Source organism: Barbatula barbatula (genome assembly GCF_947034865.1).
Source record: "Barbatula barbatula genome assembly, chromosome: 17".
Taxonomy (NCBI): Eukaryota; Metazoa; Chordata; class Actinopteri; order Cypriniformes; family Nemacheilidae; genus Barbatula; species Barbatula barbatula.
This window is the reverse complement of record NC_136780.1, coordinates 679,375-700,184: the sequence shown is the minus strand read 5'-3', so window position 1 is coordinate 700,184 and position 20,810 is coordinate 679,375. Positions and strand designations below refer to the sequence as shown.

Genomic DNA, 20,810 nt, shown 5'->3' with positions numbered 1-20,810 from the left:
AACTATATAACATGCTACAACTCAAATTGAACTTTTATTTGCCGTTTTTTTCTCTTTTGGCCTATGAATCACACTCAAATTCTGAATGTAGGGAGGCAGTGTTTGTAGAAAAGGACACAGAAATATTATTCACACGTGTAGTTTAAACACAATAATCAGAGTTATTAAAAGCAGTCTAGTCTCACTTCACGGTTAATGTTTCATTCGGCGAGCGAAACACATATAATAACAAAAAGATCATTTCATTTAGTGTCGTGCAAAAGTGACGCTTTCACATTTTCGGCAGCGCGAGACACAGACAATGTCTCATCCCAAAATGTGATAAGAAAATCAGAACTAAACTTCATCTGTCCTATTAAAAAAGTGAAGTATATATCTCCTCACACAGTGTGCTCTGGCTGTGTACTGAATGTTTTTGTAAATGTAGCAGATCAATACAGTTAACTGGACACATCGTGAGCAGTGTGCTGTAAACACAACCATGGCTTGGAATGAAATGTACATCTGGGAGACGTCTGTTTGATGTCTGCAAGACGTATTTTGTTTTTGTACATTGTTCACCCAAAAATCTACTTTGTGTGATTTCTTTACCCCCCCCACATGACGTTAAACATGTTACGAGAACTTCCGGCGTCTCTGGAGCACAAATGAAGATATTTAAGAGACATCCCAGAGATTTCAAGGCCTCCTCATAAACATCACGGTGTCAGTTGTCGTCGAGGTCCAGAAAAGCACTAGACATGGTTACATTGGTTCATCCGCTCATAGTGACTCAATTGCATTTTGAATGCTTTATGTGTGAAAAACAAACCAAGATAGCAACTTTAATGGATATATTCTTCTCTGTCCTGTCAGTTTATGGCACACGTTCACAAGAGCACTTCTTAGATGAGAGCACTTTCGCGTTATGAGCCCCATGCGGACAAACCTAACACGCATGCGTCAAAGTGCTCTCGTGAACGCGCGCCATACACTGACAAGACAGAGGCGAAAATATCCATTAAAGTCGCTATTTTGGTTTGTTTTCACACAAAGCATTCTCATAACTTCAACTGATCCACTATGAGCGGATTGACCAATTTAACAATGTCTTTAGTACTTTTCTGGACCTTGACAACAACTGACACCGTGATGTCTTTGTAAGATGTATGTGATTCAGAATGTCTGCAAAACTGCCTCCTCTAAGATGTTTCTCAGATGTTTTTCGGATCTTACAGACGTACCTGTGTTATCTGGGAACAAGCTGATACAAACGGCAATAAACAAACCTCACAACAACACAAACAATAGAGACTTAACACACATCTGACATCCCTCTCAAACACCATACGAGACCTGCAAGAACAACGTTTATTCAAGTGATAAATACATAAAGCACACAAATGAGCCTCTGTGTTCCTCAGATGTGATGTTATCCTCGTTCTGCAATGACACTTTGTGCTTTAACACGTGTTATATAACACTACATCTGCATGGATGTCCGAACTAAACTCAGGGTCAGTAAGAGAAATGAAATCGTATTTAACATTATAAATCACAATACATTATAAATGTAAGAGTTCAGGTGAGGATGTGCTGGAGAGTTTGTGTTATGTCACAGCCTCTCATATATCTTATCACAGGTCACATAAACAGCCTGTGTTATCACCGTAACAACAAGTATTCTTATTGTCATTATCTGAAGGCGATATCAAGAATATGTAGATTATCAGACTCTGTGTTCAGTCCCATAAACAGTTTGATAACTAACATGGCCGCTGACGTCACTCACGCTATCACCAGTATTAACCTCATGAGAACTTTCACTGGGAACATCTGAAAGAACGTGACCCTCGCTAGCATAAACTTGAGCATTTTCTACATTCACACCTTCAACATGGATATCTGCAGGAAAGCAACAGTTGCTAGCAGAAACATTAGCGTTCTTTAGATTAGCCTGACTTGAACCCTCAACATGGATATCTCTAGCAGTGCAACTGTCACTAGCACAACTATTAGCATTTTCTGCATTAGCCTGACTTGAACCCTCAACATGGATATCTGCAATAAAGCAACTGTTGCTAGCATAAACATTAACGTTTTTTAGATTAGCCTGACTTGAACCCTCAACATGGTTATCGGTAGCAATGCAAATGTCACTAGCACAACTATTAGCATTTTCTGCATTAGCCTGACTTGAACCCTCAACATTAATATCTTCAGGAGTGCAACTGTTGCTAGCATAAACATTAGCATTTTCAGCACCTTCGCAAACATCAGCCTGACATGAGCCGTGAACATCTGTAGCAAAGAAACTGTCGCTATTATAAACATCAACAATTTCTATGTTCACCTGACTGTCACCATTAACCTGGATATCTGCAGAAATGCAACTGTTGTTAGCATAAACATTAGCGTTCTTTAGATTAGCCTGACCTGAACCCTCAACATGGATATCTGTAGGAGCACAACTGTCTCTAGCATTAACATTAGCATTTTCTGCATTCATCTGACACGCAGCATCAAACTGCACATCTGTAGGAATCCAACTGTCACTAGCACAACTATTAGCATTTTCTGCATTAGCCGGACTTGAACCCTCAACATGGATATCTTCAAGAGTGCAACTGTCACCAGCATAAACATTAGCATCTTCTATGTTCATCTGAGACGCACCTTCAACCTGCATATCTGTAGCAATGCAACTGTCGCTAGCGCAAATTTGAGCATTTTCTGCATTAGCCTGACTTGAACCCTCAACATGGATATCTGTAGCAATGCAACTGTCGCTAGCACAACTATTAGCATTTTCTGCATTAGCCGGACTTGAACCCTCAACATGGATATCTTCAAGAGTGCAACTGTCACCAGCATAAACATTAGCATCTTCTATGTTCATCTGAGACGCACCTTCAACCTGCATATCTGTAGCAATGCAACTGTCGCTAGCGCAAATTTGAGCATTTTCTGCATTAGCCTGACTTGAACCCTCAACATGGATATCTGTAGCAAAGCAACTGTCGCTAGCACAACTATTAGCATTTTCTGCATTAGCCGGACTTGAACCCTCAACATGGATATCTTCAAGAGTGCAACTGTCACCAGCATAAACATTAGCATCTTCTATGTTCATCTGAGACGCACCTTCAACCTGCATATCTGTAGCAATGCAACTGTCGCTAGCGCAAATTTTAGCATTTTCTGCATTAGCCTGACTTGAACCCTCAACATGGATATCTGCAATAAAGCAACTGTTGCTAGCATAAACATTAGCATTTTCTGCACCTTCGCAAACATCAGCCTGACTTGAGCTGTGAACATCTGTAGCAAAGTAACTGTCACTATTATAAACATCAACAATTTCTATGTTCACCTGACTGTCACCATTAACCTGGATATCTGCAGAAATGCAACTGTTGTTAGCATAAACATTAGCATTTTCTGCACCTTCGCAAACATCAGCCTGATTTGAGCCTTGAACGTCTGTAGCAAAGTAACTGACGCTATTATAAACATTAGGACTGTGTACATCTACACTATCAGCGTTAGCATCTTTACTGTGCACAACTGCAGGAACATGACCTTCACAAGAATATATATTAGCATTCTCCCCACCCATGTTATCGCTGATATCAGCATGGCTATCAGTTTCAGAATGGATATCTTGAGGAATGAGATGTTGACTAGCAAAACCAACATTTTCTGTATCTAGGCCATCATGGGTTTCTTCCCTTGTACCATCTGCACAAAGGTGACCGTCGCTAGCATAAATGTCGGCGTTGTTCTCCTTGTTTCTGACATCGATACTTAAGCTGCTCATCGTCTCAGTTTGACCACCAACATCTCCAAGAGTCTGAGACACGATCGACCTTTCTTCAGCTCTGCTGTTGATGCTCGGAGAAGAGCCCATGTGCCCGTCGAGACAAGCTTGAGTCTTCTCTTCATCACGACGTCCAGCGCCTCGATGTGATTCAGGTGCTGTTTTCTCTGTTACATCTTCATCATCTCCATCGCTTTCATCATCATCACTACGTATCTCCCCGTCCTCCAGCTCATCGGCCTCCGAGATGATTTTTGCTTTCTTTTGCACATGTGAAGAAGATTTAGAAACCGGCTCTTCTGATTTTCTGGAGACCTTTTCTGAAGCTGCACTAAAGTGCTCTAGAAGAACAAGAGAATTAATGTTAAACTTTAGAAAACAAATTAACAGTCCCGTCAGAGAGATAGACAGAGAGACAGACAGAGAGAGAGACAGAGAGAGAGACAGAGAGAGAGACAGAGAGAGAGACAGAGACAGAGAGAGAGAGAGAGACAGAGAGAGAGACAGAGACAGAGAGAGAGACAGAGACAGAGAGAGAGACAGAGAGAGAGACAGAGACAGAGAGAGAGACAGAGAGAGAGAGACAGAGACAGAGAGAGAGACAGAGACAGAGAGACAGAGACAGAGAGACAGAGAGACAGAGAGACAGAGAGAGAGAGAGAGAGAGACAGAGAGACAGAGAGAGAGACAGAGACAGAGAGAGAGAGAGAGAGAGAGACAGAGAGACAGAGAGAGAGACAGAGACAGAGAGAGAGACAGAGACAGAGAGACAGAGACAGAGAGAGAGACAGAGACAGAGAGACAGAGACAGAGAGACAGAGAGACAGAGAGACAGAGAGAGAGAGAGAGAGACAGAGAGACAGAGAGAGAGAGAGAGAGAGAGAGAGAGGACCCCTGCCGGCTGGCTTTGTGCTTCTGTTGTGCTTCTCACACTCGTCTCACTCAATCTTTCACAAATGCTGCAGTTACGCAACGTCCAGAATAAACAGCACATGTGTTGTGGATACAAGCGTGTTGTGTAAATGTGTGCAGACAATCTCACTACTTCTGCAGAAAAGCCTTGATACAGAGTGTGTATGTTTGTGTGACTGTGTGCGTATGGCCTTGTCTAGGAATGTGAGTGTGTGTGTGTGTAAGTGCGTTTGCGTGCGAGAGTGCGTTTGCGTGCGAGAGTGCGTTTGCGTGCGAGAGTGCGTTTGCGTGCGAGAGTGCGTTTGCGTGCGAGAGTGCGTTTGCGTGCGAGAGTGCGTTTGCGTGCGAGAGTGCGTTTGCGTGCGAGAGTGCGTTTGCGTGCGAGAGTGCGTTTGCGTGCGAGAGTGCGTTTGCGTGCGAGAGTGCGTTTGCGTGCGAGAGTGCGTTTGCGTGCGAGAGTGCGTTTGCGTGCGAGAGTGCGTTTGCGTGCGTTTGCGTGCGAGAGTGCGTTTGCGTGCGAGAGTGCGTTTGCGTGCGAGAGTGCGTTTGCGTGCGAGAGTGCGTTTGCGTGCGAGAGTGCGTTTGCGTGCGAGAGTGCGTTTGCGTGCGAGAGTGCGTTTGCGTGCGAGAGTGCGTTTGCGTGCGAGAGTGCGTTTGCGTGCGAGAGTGTGTTTGTGTGCAGGTGTGCGTGCGTGATAGTGTTCAGCATCAGTGTGTGTTTCTTACCCTTCGTTCGGGTGACATACTCATGGGTGTGTTGTTTCAGAACCACAAAGATTTCTGGGTATTCCACAACGGTCTTGTGCATCAGGTTCTCTCGCAGAGTTTTCTGTGGCTCCAGCTCAAGATACCTGTCAGACAGCACACAAACATCAAAACTGCTCTCATCACGTTATAGCGAAGCTGATGTATTTACAGTTTTTCCCTTTGAAACAGGAGTCATTATTACAACCAATCACATTAAAATGTTTATTGTAGAAGGTGAAACAGTTTTCACACAATGAAGATGAAGCTGTATTATTTCATAATTAACAACAGTGTTTACATTCTCCAGTAGCTCTGGACTTCTAGAACATTCCCATGACATCATGCTTGGAGGTGCAAGAGGAAGCGGTCATGTCCTGGCTGGACGCTAAATCTCGCTCGCCCTCACGGCTGGAAACTCACTTAACCTGAGTCACTAACAGCTTTAACAAACGCCGATCTCAAGATCTGCGTGACATCATTGAATCTCTGAGCGCTGCAGTCATGAGTCGCCGCGGAGTGTCATAAATCTGGTCTTTACGGGGATTTTAAAGCGGTCAATACTTCACCGCGCTCACCGTTTGGACATTTGCCCGTCTAGCTCATTTTGGCTGCTTTCACAGCAGCGGGCATCTTAAATAAACATCAAACCAGCAACCTGCGTCAACTCAGAAGCAAATCCCCACTCGGCCAAATCTGTGAGGTTAAAAAACACAGAGGAAAACCAGCCGGACCGAGCCAAACCACACGGGAAACGCAGGAATTCTGCAACTCGACACGGAAGAAATAAACAAACTGGACTGAAACCCTCAACAAAACTCTCTGGACACAAACTCCAGGATGAGTTTAGAAAAGTCGTGAACGTTTATTTAAGGCAGAAATGAGATTTGAGAGTCATTTAAACACAAAACTATCGGCTCCCGACTGAATGTAAATCACAGCCAGCGGTTTTAACGCTGACAGTCTTATTGGCCCTTCAGCCGTGTGTGTGTTGACCACAGTTATGTCCCGGAGCGTTCTGGAAAACGGCCTCCATCCAAATCTGAATCTAGTTGAGTTAGCAGACAGCTTCTGTCTCTCAGACTCTGAATAATACAAACATCGATCAGGTAGATCTCTGTCAAAGACGCTCATGTTGAGCAGCTATCAGCTTCCTACAGGTCTACAGAAAATGGGCCCCTGGACAGCAAAACCGTTCTTATGGGTCACTTTTTGGATCAATAAGCTTTCCATTGATGTGTGGTTTGTTAGGATAGGACGATACTTGGCCGAGAACGATTTAAAACTCTGGAATCTGACGGTGCAAAAATCTAAATATTGAGAAATAAAGTTTATATACATTTTACGAAAGGAAATTTACAAAATATCTATTGAACATGATCTTTACTTAATATCCTAATGATTTTTGCCGTTAAAGAAAATTCATTAATTATGACTCATACAATGGGTCTCATTCACTAATAATTACAGTTTATAAGCACATTTGAACTTCTCACGAAAACTTTCAGCATAATTAACCTCGTCATGATGTTAGTGAATGTCTAAATGAGCGGCCGCGTGCACGAGTTTAATCATTTGCATAAAACACTAACACGCCCAGACCATCTCCATATTAGGGCTTTCTGCAAAACATTTCCTTTGTCGCCTGTCATCACTTCAGTGAAAGCTACACCACACAACCCCATGTGACGCTGTCTACAGACACGCTCCAGCCAGATCTTTGAGTAATTCAAAGTACGTGGTCCTCAAAATCAGTTCGTACACATTAAAACACTTTTTATACAGACAAACAGATTACAGAACGCTGTTTTTTATGATGTTCTCTGATGGTTTTAAAGAACGCTGCGGTCGACGAGTGATGGATGAGGCGCTGCGGTCAGGACGCGTCTGTCCTGCGGTTACACTGCCAGCACAGAGATGTTTCCAAACATTAGGGAAATATTAATACGATCGAATGATGCTCAGCTTTGAAGCATGTGCATAAAATAATCTGTCCGTCTCCAATTTACAACAGTAAGATTATAATCATGATTTATGAGTCGAGTTGTCGGGATGACTTCACTGTCAGTTTGACATCATCTGACGATAAGTCTGAAAGTATCCTGCCATGTATGTTTCAAACACAGATGGCAATACAGAGACAAAAGTCACAGATTTAAGGAGACCGCTGATGTAAGAGGAGTTCACAAATAAAAACAGACAATAGTAAACAACAGGACCCACCGGGCTGATGGGAGCGTCTCTAATGGACTTTACCACACGTTGAAAACACGGAGGGCAAGAGAAAAACCAACGGAGAAAGAAATCAAAAAATGCTACGACTGCTCAAGAGTTCGAACTGCGTAACTCCGGGAATTTATGAGAAATTATGTCATTCCCATAAAGCATTTGAGTGTTGATTTCATACAGCAGTAAATAACTCCGGTTGAGAACAAGAGAGGAAATGATTCACCTCTGACGACACCTTCAGCCAATCAGAAGCCTCCGAAAGCTTCTTATACATTTCTAGATGCTTGATTCCCAACACACAATAAAACGAACCCACATGTGATGACAGCACGCTGAAACACGTCACATGATCAGATTACACCGGTGAAACACAGGATTACTAAGGTAAATTATGCCTTTGCATCTGAACAGAGACTGATTTATACATCACACTTTTTTTTATTTAAATGCAAAGCATTTTGAGGATTATATAGTGTAAATTTTATAAGCTGTTTCTCTGAAAGTGTTCAAGAGAGTTTGAATTACATCACAGATGGTCAGACAGACATGAGACAGACAGAAAGACATCAGTCAGACAGACATGAGACAGACAGAAAGACATCAGTCGAGACAGACAGAAAGACAAAGATGAGGCAGACAGAAAGACAGACAGACATCCATCCATCAGGTAGGCAGACAGACATCAGACAGAGAAGACGTTACCTGAGAGATGGTTGTGTCTGCTCTGACTTCATAAAGATTTTGATATCCTCCTGAGGGCTCTGGACATAAACCTTTAATCTGAAAAACACATCACATGACCACATCAACACCAACGATTTCACATAACCTCTGTACAGATCCACATCTTATGAGGAATCCCTGACTGACCCTGCTGCAATGCATTCTGGGATTTCATTCTGAGATGCTGCTTTAAAATTTGACTAAAACAAATAAACCATAGAGAACAATTGGCACCCACGGCAGCTTGAAGAAAGAACTAGAAACACGACCACATCCACACATGCCTAACACAAAGGTTCTTGCTCTGGATCTTCTCAGGAGCTTGAAGAAGAGCATTTCAAAGGAACTGTGAAACATGTTCTAACAGATGATCCCTGAAATCAAAACCATCCATCGACATGTTACCTAACCATCAATGAATCATTTATACCTCCATCTATCTGATGAAAGATGCTCTTCTAATATTTTGGAAAGATCATTTCTTTTTTTTTGTCTCATGTTCTGGCATATACAGTAAAGTGATCTGATGTCCAGTGTTCCTGAATGATCTACACACTCCATCACTAACGTCGAGAAAGTAAGTTAAACGGCACCCATGCTTATGATCAATTCATCTGAATGACTTTTGTAATATCGACAATAATGTCTCTATTAGATCACAATCATGAAAACTGGATTACATCTGCATGTTTATGGACTTTTGGATCGTATTATTTCACCACATCTCGTCATGTTTAATAAATGACTTCATTTGAGAAATAAAACATTTCTAAACCAACACTGAATCCTCATCTGATGAAATATCTGTAGAATCATAATGTTCCAAACTATAAAACTGTATGTCTGAAGAACACAATTGAGATCGTGAGGAGTAAACGCTCCTCAAACTCTATTCTAGTGTTGATTTAGTGGAGGTTTGACCGGGATCATTTCTTCATTCACACTTGAGCTGGATTTAAACGTTATAATCAAAAGGTGTTTACACACATACACAAGCATTCCGTACAGACAACAATCCACCAAACCCTGCCAAACATTCAACGCTCCGTCTTTCCAATAGCAAAGTCATCCCTGCATCGTCCATTGGAGAAGTTTAACGGTCGTCTGAAAATAATAAACTGATGAAGAAAGGTTGACATATAGTCATGATATCAGACGCAGGTGACACGGCGGTATAGACAGAGAGAAGATCTTCTCTCAATCTCTGCTCATTCAGACGACACACAACAATGTGACCTCCAGGAAATGATGTCATCACTAACCAACCACTGCACATCATTGACAAACACGCTCGCTCGCGTCGCACTTTACTGCGCAAATAAAACTATCCTTAACCAGCAGTTTAAAAATGTTTGATATAAACACAATTGATTATTTGGTTGTGCGTTAATGTGCTGTATAGGGTTCATGATTTATCAATTAATTCATATCCACCAAATAATTCAAACTCAGGCTGCTCAAACTCTTGCCAGCAGAGCTTCTTAGCTTACAAGTTGGGTCAATACGTGTCAAACAAACTAAATTTCTGAAAGTTTTCAAGAGGAATACACCAAGTCCTCAAATTATGTAGAAAGCCTAAATGCGTAACAAATGAACATTCACAGAGTAATCTACTTGGGGGATTTCACTTCAAATCTGGAGCCAAATTACAGCGGGTGAAAAAAGGACTTACAGTAAGACAACCAGCAAGCAAAGAAACCCAGATCTGACTTTTGACCACTGAAATAAGAACAGTCTGACATCAGCCATATCTCTGGGATAGTGGCATTTAGGGCCTTACAAATGGGGATACTAAAAGACAAGTTTATTTTAAACCAAAATCAAAAAGCTTATTAAGGTATCTCCAACACCTCTTGACTCACAGGCATGCAAACTTTGGAAAAAGAACATAAAAAGTGCTCTTTTCTCACATTTGAACCGTCGCCATTAGCATGAAACGCAACAAAGATTGCAAAAGTCAACTGATTCTATAAATACATCTACCAATCTCTGGGTAAAAATTATATAATGATGCTGTCATCTTAGTAAAGTCATTTTTTCATCCGCTGTAATTTGGTATTTTCACCTCTTCATCTTCTACACAACACTGGATTACTCATTAAACATTCATACACAGCATCTAATCATTTGGCGTTCTTCTTCATTAAGGTGTTTCTTTCTCCAGAAAAATGGAACTATACTTTTTTCAGCCAACTTCTGCTTGATTTGACACGACATGACCCAGTTACAAGTATCAACATCTGTCAACAATCTGACTGGTGCGCTCTGTTGTGACTCTAGTATCGACTCGTGTGCATTTTTCTTCGGTCTGATCTTGTTTCAATGACGGTGGTCCGGGTTCAGCAGGTGAACTCATACAGTCAGGTCAGACTGTACGCATGTTTAACTGACATGATGAGTTCATACATACTTCTGACGTCTGACTGGATCTGATTCTGATGGATGAATGAAGTCTCGAAGAATCTGATGGACTTCCCTGTTATCAGGAAACCTGAGTTTATCATAAAAACACAATTATACACACACAGGTTATTGAAAACATATACAGGTGTTAATAAAGCTGTTTTCTGAAAAACTAATATAGTCAATGAATAGGAGTTTACAGTAAGTTTACTGCAACAATTTACAAATAACACAGATCGTGATCATTTGATTTGTGCACCATTGAACAACACAAGGAGTAAATTAAAGATCTGTAAAGGTGATATATAACGATATATAATGATATATAACATCTTGAGTTCCACCCACAAACATTCACTATTGGTTTTACTATTGTAAAAGTGCTGAAATCGTGCTTTTTGTTTGTTTATTGGTTCAACAACGTAAAACATTCTAACCCTAACCGCTGAACATCCCGTGCGATCTTCCTGCGGACTGACTAACCATTCTAGTTCCAGCTCAGGCAATCCCATCACCAACCAAGAGCAAAGACGGACTACTTGTCACATTATTGTTAAACTTACAATACTTAGTATTTAATGCTAAACTTACATGACATGACAACAGTTTGAAGTTATAGCTGCACTCAGTTACATTATAACATTAAAATTTTTCCCGCTTATAACATTCATCTGTTGTCTGATATCAGTCACAAAATAATACTAAATTAGACCGAAACACTTTCTACAAATGAAATGTCTTAAATAACAACTAATAATCTCTCCCTGTTATTCATAAACATTTACTCAGTAACGTTTAATCAAAGACACTGAGTGCAGCTGTGACACGTCAGAGGAGAACTGGTCCTCCCGGCTGAGTCTGGTTTCTCAAGAGGTTCCTCGCCACAGGGCCGTGTTGACTTGATCACAGGGACACTGCTTTTATTAAACTTTATTTATTATTAATTAGAATAATCTTGTTTGCTCTATAAACACAATGCACTGTGTTTGACCTTTGCTGTGTTTTATAGTTTCTCTTACTTTCACCTGTAAAGCTGCTTTTGGAACAACACACACTGTGAAAAGTGCTATATAAAATACATTGAATAAAATGTAAATTTTGCCATATACTGATATAATGTAACTAATGATATAAGCTCAAAATTTACTCGAGCAAAATATAAACATGAAAATAAATATTACACAATAAATCGCACCTCAGAACATTTGTTTTACAACAAACACCATGGTTAAACCGCAGTAAAATCAAGGTTAATTAGTAGTTAAAGTGGTTTACTATGGTAAAGCATTTTCTTTATTTAACGCGAAGTAAAACCCAAGGTTAATTTTCACACATAACGTGACAGATGAGCACTCTACCTCTCTGAATAAACAGCTTCGCTCTGAGGAAAATGGATCTTCAGATGCCAATGTAAGAGTCCATCCCTGGCAAAAAAAAAAACAGTCATGTCATGTTTTAGTTTCACCATCATCTCATACTGTAATAAACATCATAAACTCAATACAGATTACAGAAGTTTTAATGTTTCAGCTTCTGTATAAGGAACATCATCCAGTTGGGCACGAGGAGGACGCGTCTGTCAGGTATTTATCACACTCACGGACAAGCATTTAAAAACATGAAAACACCTAAACAGAAAAACTGTTATAACCGTCTGCAGTCTGTGAATAAACCTGACGCTGTGTCAATCTGATGACAAACTTCAGCTGACAGTAATGACGCTCTAAGAGAAGTCAGATGATCCGGTGACGATATTACAGCGAGACGTGATGCTTATAGGAGTTGGTGGACAGAGGCCGTCTGTTCATTCAGGTCTGTTTGGAAATACAGACGAGTCAGATGTGAAGATGGTTTGCAGTTTGTTGGATATTTACTGGAACAACATTCACGCTTCACAGTGTTGCTGTGTGTTTGGATGGGTGCGTTTGGGCACTAATGCCACTCGTCACGCATTCAATGACGATAATTCAGTTAATTTTACCGTTGGCCCAAACCTTGAAAATAAGTGAATCTAGAGCACAAACATTAAAACAACTCGCCGTTCCAAAGAACACGAAACAAGACTTCAAGCAGACAACCTCCACCCTGAAACCGCTCTTCAGATTCATCCGCAAAGCCTTCTGACGCAATCCCATCATCACCAGCGGCTCTTGACAGGGCGTGTAGGCCTGACTCAGTCCAATCTGGCTCTCTTACCGCAATCCTGGCACGGTTTAACCTCATGGGATGAATGGAAATAAAATATCAGAACCCTAAGTCCGTGGGAGCCCATCCCTCTGGAACCGGGTCAAAACGAATGCCAACCTCACGAAATCTCAGCCTGCAAATGATCCAATTCAGCTTGAAGCAAGAGACAACGCCCCTTTACCGTGGTTAAAAACACAGTTTGAAAATAAACGCAGCAACAGCCGTGTAATAAAGCCAGATTTAACTCTTTCCCCACCGATGTCGTTTAAAAAGCTGTCAAAGCATGACCGATTTGATCAGATTCATATATGGTTGTGAATATGCACATTTTGATCCAAAAGAAAGAACGAGACGGCTGTCTAGGTGCAGGACGAGGTTTAAAGACATTCCAGCGCTCTGCCGCCCTCCAGGCAAAGGAATTTATGAGGTTGTACGGGCTTGGCGGGCAAGACCGAAGAAAGGCGTGGCTAGGAAGGGCTGGAGATTCCAGGTGCGAGATCACCGTCGAGGAATGGATACTTTGCCTTGACGAGAGAGACGCTGGCAGGTGAGGACGACACGCATGTTTTAAACAAGAAAATGAGGAATCGTTATAAGCACAGAAGACGACCGGTTGAGGTCTAATGCCTGGCTCACACCAAACGCAAATTAAACGATTTGCGTGAGTAAATGATGGATGCACGCATGGATGCAAACTCGCAGCAGGCGATGCGAATGACGTGAATTGGGTGGTGCGATGTTTTTCGCGTCACCCACGTTAAAAATAACGAACTTTTCTGCAAGTAGTAAATGAGCGTGGAACGCGATGTTCGCGTTTGCTGTGAACACGGCATAACAAACCTCAATTACCATAAAACTGTGGGTGACTTTAGCTACAGCCACTAACAGGAATGAGGAACCAGATCTTTCCATTCATGATGCACAATCCAAAGCACAGGGAGTCCTGCGCTCTGCATCTGATAACTTAAATCAAAGTCACAAATATCTCTAACTGACCTGACTGAAGATCTCCGTGCCGTGTCAAACGTCACACATCATCACGCAAAATGAAATGAGCAAAACAGACCCACAAAACGCAACTAGCATACAAAACTCACATCACGTGAGCTCACGATCAGAAGAAAAAAAAAGGTGTTAAAGATCCTGATGCCTCAGACAATGTCACATGACCAACGCCATTCAAGTGATATCAAACAAACCTATAAAACCAAACCCAATGCATGTTACCATCAGAAAATGTGAAGATTCTCATTTAGAGGCTTGAATTAAAAAAAAAATGCTTTCAAAGATGACGAGAGCTGGCTTTCAGTCTCAGGTCATGTACAGTGCGTCCCGTTCCGCAATGAATTCAGCATCGTACAGGACTTCCCAAAGGTAACGACACGTAAACGTTCAAACACTCCGAAATGTCTGGCCCGTTCTCAAGATAACAGTGCAAAATGAGGTCTGCGTTACATCTGTGACGACTTTCATCCGCAAAACACAATATGCCAATATGAGGTGAAGACGTGCGTAAATGTTTGTGCAAACAACTTGAGGCCCAGAGCCGGTCGCACTTGCTGTGCGCAAGTTAAAACGTCGCCTTGATGTAAATGGTCACAGCATTACAACTTACACACGACTAACTGTTTCTGCATTGCATCATTTTAAATCGGTTGAATATTTGCTGACGGCTTTGATCAGGAACGCTCGGAATAAAATGAGATTTTGGTTTACACGACAGTTTTCAATACAGACGCACGAGACGAGAACAGAACAAAACTTTTTTTTTGAAGAATAGGCGAAGTGGCTTGTTAATGAAAAGCACTGACGGTAAACAAACAGCACGGCTTCACAGCCATTAAGACTCATTCACGGACGATAAAACATCATTCAGAACATGTGTGCAACTAGTACACAGCGCGTGAACAAACAGCGGCTACAACGCGACTGAAGACGTGAACTTTGGCGTGCTGCGTCGTGATTGGTCGAGCACAGATTTAACGGCAAGACATGGAAACAGAAAGACACACTGTTGGCTTCCTATAACACAAGCATGTCTGTCGCGGACTCACATCTGCTTCTCATATTGTGTACTTGGTACATTCTGAAACCTGTTCCTGTCACATATACAAACACGGCCGCTCTGTCTGAGTGAATTATTATATTTAACATTTACAGTCGGATCGCATCTTCATTCACTGCCCAGAGTAAACCTTTGTTTTTCATGTTCTGCCAGTATAAATATTGCTGTTGTGTATTGTGTTTGCAATAGTCTACGGTCTGGCTGTATGCCATTTCACTAAATCCACATACATTTAAACTCGCTGATGCTCTGACCCGTACCTGCAAGCTTTTCAGCCAATCATCACTGCCCATTCGGTCTCTATGAGGTGATGTCATAAAAGGTGGCGTGGTCAGAAGAACATCTCTGGTCTGACTCTTAACTGAAATTAATGACTATTATTCAATTATAAAAAAGAACAGCGAGTAATTACAAGCGTTCCTGAGGTATATCTGGTTGTTCCTCACACACAGCTGATAAAAAACACACTTAACATCATGACTGAGGAGCCACAGAAAGTGTCAGGGCGGGACCGCTGAACTTTGAACCTCTCTCGTCATCAAATGGATGTAGTGAATGCACTTATCAACAGCGCCACCATGTGGATTCATCGAACAGTATTTCTATATTGAAAGTTGTGCAGATGTTGCGAACCTGAAAAAAACAATTCAATTGAGATGAATATTCATAGATGCTTTAGAAAAACAGCGTAGCCTTACGCTTTTCTGAAGATAGTCCTGTTCTCTCGGTGTCTGCTGAACAATTTGGGCAGAATCTTCAGGGTGACTTTGGCAGCTCGTGCCTTCCGGATTAACCATATGCCCTTGAGAGAGAGAGAGAGAGAGAAACATGCTCTTAACATGTGACCCCATCACAGGAAAATACTTCGTAACAGATTTTGATGATTGAAAGCAATTATTTAAAGCATATGTCTAAACACACTTTCATAAAAGATATCAGGATTATTCGTTTTGATTTAATTTACATCAAATCCTCACCTTGTGGAAACAACATGAATCTTTGTGTTTTTATAGATCGGACAGACCACCATGCATTGGTCCTAAAGTGATAGTTCACCCAAAAATGAAAATCGGCCTCTTGTCATTTCAAAGCTTTATGCCTTTTCTTTCTTCCTCAGAACACCAAATAAGATATTTAGAAGAAAGTTTGTAACTGAATAGCACTGGACCCCATTTACTTCTATTGTATGGACACAAATCCATTGCAAAGAATGCGGTCCAGCAACATTCTTCAAAATATCTTCTTTTGTGTTCTGCGGAAGCAAGTAATATTAAAGAATATCACTTTAAAGGGGGAATGGTTAGAAAAATGGCATTTGCAGTGCTATGAAGTGAACGTGAACACATCACACCTCTCTCGGGTGTCGATGAGAAGCGTGCATGACTGCGTCTCTGTTAGAACTTTGTCTCAGTCGATCCGTGTCCTCCAGAAATCTGTAATCTACAGAAGAAGCAGAACCATCGGACAACATTTATTAGCAAACCTAATGCCCTTCACTCATTCATATGAGGAGGATAAGTAGTCGGAGGAATCAGGCACTGGACAGCCGCAGGTACTCACCGCTGAGCAGATTCATTTCATCAAACTGAGAGAGAGAGATAAATGTCGTCTTATCTCGAAAGCCACTGCATCCCGAACACATCTTGTGTTGTTTCACACAGGACAAACTAGAAACAGGGACATTTGAACACAAGTCAGAAAGGTGTGTGTGTCTATAGTGTGTAAGTGTGTGTGTGTTTGTCTGTCTCTAGTGTCTCTGTTTGTCTGTAAGTGTGTGTGTTTGTTTGTTTGTCTGTCTCTAGTGTGTGTGTCTCTAGTGTCTCTGTTTGTCTGTAGTGTGTAAGTGTGTGTGTGTGTGTTTGTTTGTCTGTCTCTAGTGTGTGTGTCTCTAGTGTCTCTGTTTGTCTGTAGTGTGTAAGTGTGTGTGTGTGTGTTTGTTTGTCTGTCTCTAGTGTGTGTGTCTCTAGTGACTCTGTTTGTCTGTAGTGTGTAAGTGTGTGTGTGTTTGTTTGTCTGTCTCTAGTGTGTGTGTCTCTAGTGTCTCTGTTTGTCTGTAGTGTGTAAGTGTGTGTGTGTGTGTTTGTTTGTCTGTCTCTAGTGTGTGTGTCTCTAGTGACTCTGTTTGTCTGTAGTGTGTAAGTGTGTGTGTGTTTGTGTAGTGTGTGTGTGTGCTTGTCTTTAGTGTGTGTGTGCTTGTCTTAAGTGTGTGTTTGTGTGTGTGCTTGTCTTTAGTGTGTGTTTGTGTGTGTGCTTGTCTTAAGTGTGTGTTTATGTGTGTGCTTGTCTTAAGTGTGTGTTTGTTTGTCTGTCTCTAGTGTGTGTGTCTCTAGTGTCTCTGTTTGTCTGTAGTGTGTAAGTGTGTGTGTGTGTGTTTGTTTGTCTGTCTCTAGTGTGTGTGTCTCTAGTGACTCTGTTTGTCTGTAGTGTGTAAGTGTGTGTGTGTTTGTTTGTCTGTCTCTAGTGTGTGTGTCTCTAGTGTCTCTGTTTGTCTGTAGTGTGTAAGTGTGTGTGTGTGTGTTTGTTTGTCTGTCTCTAGTGTGTGTGTCTCTAGTGACTCTGTTTGTCTGTAGTGTGTAAGTGTGTGTGTGTTTGTGTAGTGTGTGTGTGTGCTTGTCTTTAGTGTGTGTGTGCTTGTCTTAAGTGTGTGTTTGTGTGTGTGCTTGTCTTTAGTGTGTGTTTGTGTGTGTGCTTGTCTTAAGTGTGTGTTTGTGTGTGTGCTTGTCTTTAGTGTGTGTGTGCTTGTCTTAAGTGTGTGTTTGTGTGTGTGCTTGTCTTTAGTGTGTGTTTGTGTGTGTGCTTGTCTTTAGTGTGTGTTTGTGTGTGTGCTTGTCTTAAGTGTGTGTTTGTGTGTGTGCTTGTCTTAAGTGTGTGTTTGTGTGTGTGCTTGTCTTTAGTGTGTGTGTGCTTGTCTTTAGTGTGTGTTTGTGTGTGTGCTTGTCTTTAGTGTGTGTTTGTGTGCGTGCTTGTCTTTAGTGTGTGTTTGTGTGTGTGCTTGTCTTTAGTGTGTGTTTGTGTGTGTGCTTGTCTTTAGTGTGTGTTTGTGTGTGTGCTTGTCTTTAGTGTGTGTGTGCTTGTCTTTAGTGTGTGTGTGCTTGTCTTAAGTGTGTGTTTGTGTGTGTGCTTGTCTTTAGTGTGTGTTTGTGTGTGTGCTTGTCTTTAGTGTGTGTTTGTGTGTGTGCTTGTCTTAAGTGTGTGTTTGTTTGTCTGTCTCTAGTGTGTGTCTGTAGTGTGTGTGTTTGTCTTTAGTGTGTGTTTGTGTGTGTGCTTGTCTTTAGTGTGTGTGTGTGCTTGTCTTTAGTGTGTGTTTGTGTGTGTGCTTGTCTTTAGTGTGTGTTTGTGTGTGTGCTTGTCTTTAGTGTGTGTGTGTGTTTGTGTGTGTGCTTGTCTTTAGTGTGTGTTTGTGTGTGTGCTTGTCTTTAGTGTGTGTTTGTGTGTGTGTTTGTCTTAAGTGTGTGTTTGTTTGTCTGTCTCTAGTGTGTGTCTGTAGTGTGTGTGTTTGTCTTTAGTGTGTGTTTGTGTGTGTGCTTGTCTTAAGTGTGTGTTTGTGTGTGTGCTTGTCTTTAGTGTGTGTTTGTGTGTGTGTTTGTCTTAAGTGTGTGTTTGTTTGTCTGTCTCTAGTGTGTGTCTGTAGTGTGTGTGTTTGTCTTTAGTGTGTGTTTGTGTGTGTGCTTGTCTTAAGTGTGTGTTTGTGTGTGTGCTTGTCTTTAGTGTGTGTTTGTGTGTGTGCTTGTCTTTAGTCTGTGTTTGTGTGTGTGTTTGTCTTAAGTGTGTGTCTGTAGTGTGTGTGTTTGTCTTTAGTGTGTGTTTGTGTGTGATGTGGCACCTGCATGTGTGTTTCATACAGTTGGGGCATCTGTATTTGGCCTCTTCAGTTCCACACACGTCACATCTGAACAACATCAGGACACACAAACACGTGAAAGACAGAAGGCATCAGATGGTAATACCACAGACACTCTCCGTCATGTTATTTTTATGGTATACGTCTGGTGTTATAATCTTTTAAAACAGTTTTAACTGAACAAAAAGCGAACATTTGAGCAGACTCTACCAGCAGCACCATTACGTCTATTACAGACAGTGTAAATCGTTAGGTTTTCAGTGTTAACATGAAGTTTTATGTGTTTTTATTAAAGTATCTGACCTTGATAGAGACATCTTGCGTTTCACACCTCTGCGCTCATCTTCCGCTGTATCGTTATTATCCATGACAGAAATCATAGTCGCAAACATCAACAGGAAAACATTGAACGCTCCGCACACGTGTGTAACTCGCTGCCGTATTCCGCTCTCGCTTTACGACAGTTTGCGACAGTCGAGTTACGCGCTCGGCATTCCCACTGAAATCTGAAATTGAAATCGCGACGGCTAGAATTTTACACGGTTTTTATATAAACCGCTTATTTTATATGTAGTTTATCTGTATCGCTCTCATAACAAAACATTTGAACATAAAAGTATTACAATAGAAACGTATTGCGGCTGTAACGTTGAGCACTCGTCTGGTCTGATCGTCCAGTTGAAGAATATTTAAAGTACTTTTTTATTTTAAAACATCAAGTATATAACTGGGTTATGTGTTAACTTGCATAATGCCAGATTTATATGTGGGACACAAATGGTAGAATAACACTATTTACAGTATTATTAACTGTACATGTGGATCCTGTTATTACTATATAAAGTACTTTTATTGATTATTCGGACTAATATATATATATATTCTATGACATTAGTTGTTCTGTGTTGTCTGCACAGCCTTACATTAAAGTTGATTGTAAAATCTCTTGACTTATGTTTTTAATGGCAAGACTATGTAGCAACTAGAAGAACTTCACTTCTTTATGAAAGTTTAAAATAAACTTGAATTACTTTTACTTGCAATTAGGAGACGAGGAAAACAATTGTATGTAGCGACTATGAAGGGAATAAAAAAATGACGACATGGGGATTAAAACACCTTTTATTTAATGTCAAAATATTTCATATTTACATTTTTTGTCTTGTGTTTTGTTTGTTGGCACATTTATCTTTCCTGTAATCATAAGTTAACTAGCGTCACTTCCTCTGCGTGTTCACATGATCCAATCACAGCTGCCAGAAGACAACACAACACAAAATCAACCATTCGTGTTTATATACAAATACAGTTTTGGCATAAATAAAAATGTGAAATTAATGATAAGTGACCAGATCGATCTCTGAGAGATATCATAATTTATTGGGGTACAGTATTTCTGAAAAGTTAACATAAATAACCAATATAAATGTCAAAATATACACAAGAGAAAGAAATAAAATGATTGCAGAATACTGTCTGCAGCACCATGGAGAAGTCGCCCGACCCGCACAAGACTGTGTTGTTTTACAATCGCATGTATGTAAATACACACGCATGCTTATTTCTGCACACACGCTGATATTTCTATTTGTTTCAACCGTGATAATTGGTGACAAACTGAAATTCCTGCCAGTTGTCGAATTGGTTTTCACGTGAGATCCTCGCGATGCATCTCCGTGAGCGGGCGCTCTCTTTAATGAAGTATATTAAGCCGACGTATAACATAACTTATAAAACACTGTTCATATAAATTAGGTTTGTTCTGAGCAAACGCAAAAGTACTTATGAAGCGAGAACAAACAAACACAGCAAGGCCTAAAACATACTGTAGATGTCAACGCACAGAATTCACCGATTGACCTCAGGACACGAGTGACCTTCACATGTCTGTGTCATTAAAACCGCAC

General features: G+C 41.0%; 1 protein-coding gene across 2 annotated transcripts; it reads right to left on the bottom strand.

The window, feature by feature from the left end:
- Nucleotides 1-1,307: 1,307 nt before the first annotated feature.
- On the bottom strand, nucleotides 1,308-19,425 carry znhit6 (zinc finger HIT-type containing 6). 2 transcript variants are annotated; one of them, XM_079477635.1, is made up of 10 exons: nucleotides 19,207-19,425; nucleotides 18,886-18,951; nucleotides 16,623-16,729; nucleotides 16,414-16,502; nucleotides 15,761-15,864; nucleotides 12,169-12,234; nucleotides 10,818-10,898; nucleotides 8,387-8,464; nucleotides 5,438-5,562; nucleotides 1,308-4,140 (listed from the first exon to the last, which is right to left on the bottom strand). In XM_079477635.1, the coding sequence occupies exons 1-10, from the start codon at nucleotides 19,293-19,295 to the stop codon at nucleotides 1,709-1,711; spliced, it is 3,237 nt and encodes a 1,078-aa protein (XP_079333761.1). In that variant the 5' UTR covers nucleotides 19,296-19,425; the 3' UTR covers nucleotides 1,308-1,708. The 2 variants fall into 2 exon arrangements, with proteins under 2 accessions (XP_079333761.1, XP_079333762.1); XM_079477636.1 differs by lacking the exons at nucleotides 16,414-16,502; nucleotides 16,623-16,729; nucleotides 18,886-18,951; nucleotides 19,207-19,425 and adding an exon at nucleotides 15,536-15,695 and having other exon boundaries at nucleotides 1,327-4,140; nucleotides 15,761-15,853.
- Between the last annotated feature and the right edge of the window lie 1,385 nt (nucleotides 19,426-20,810).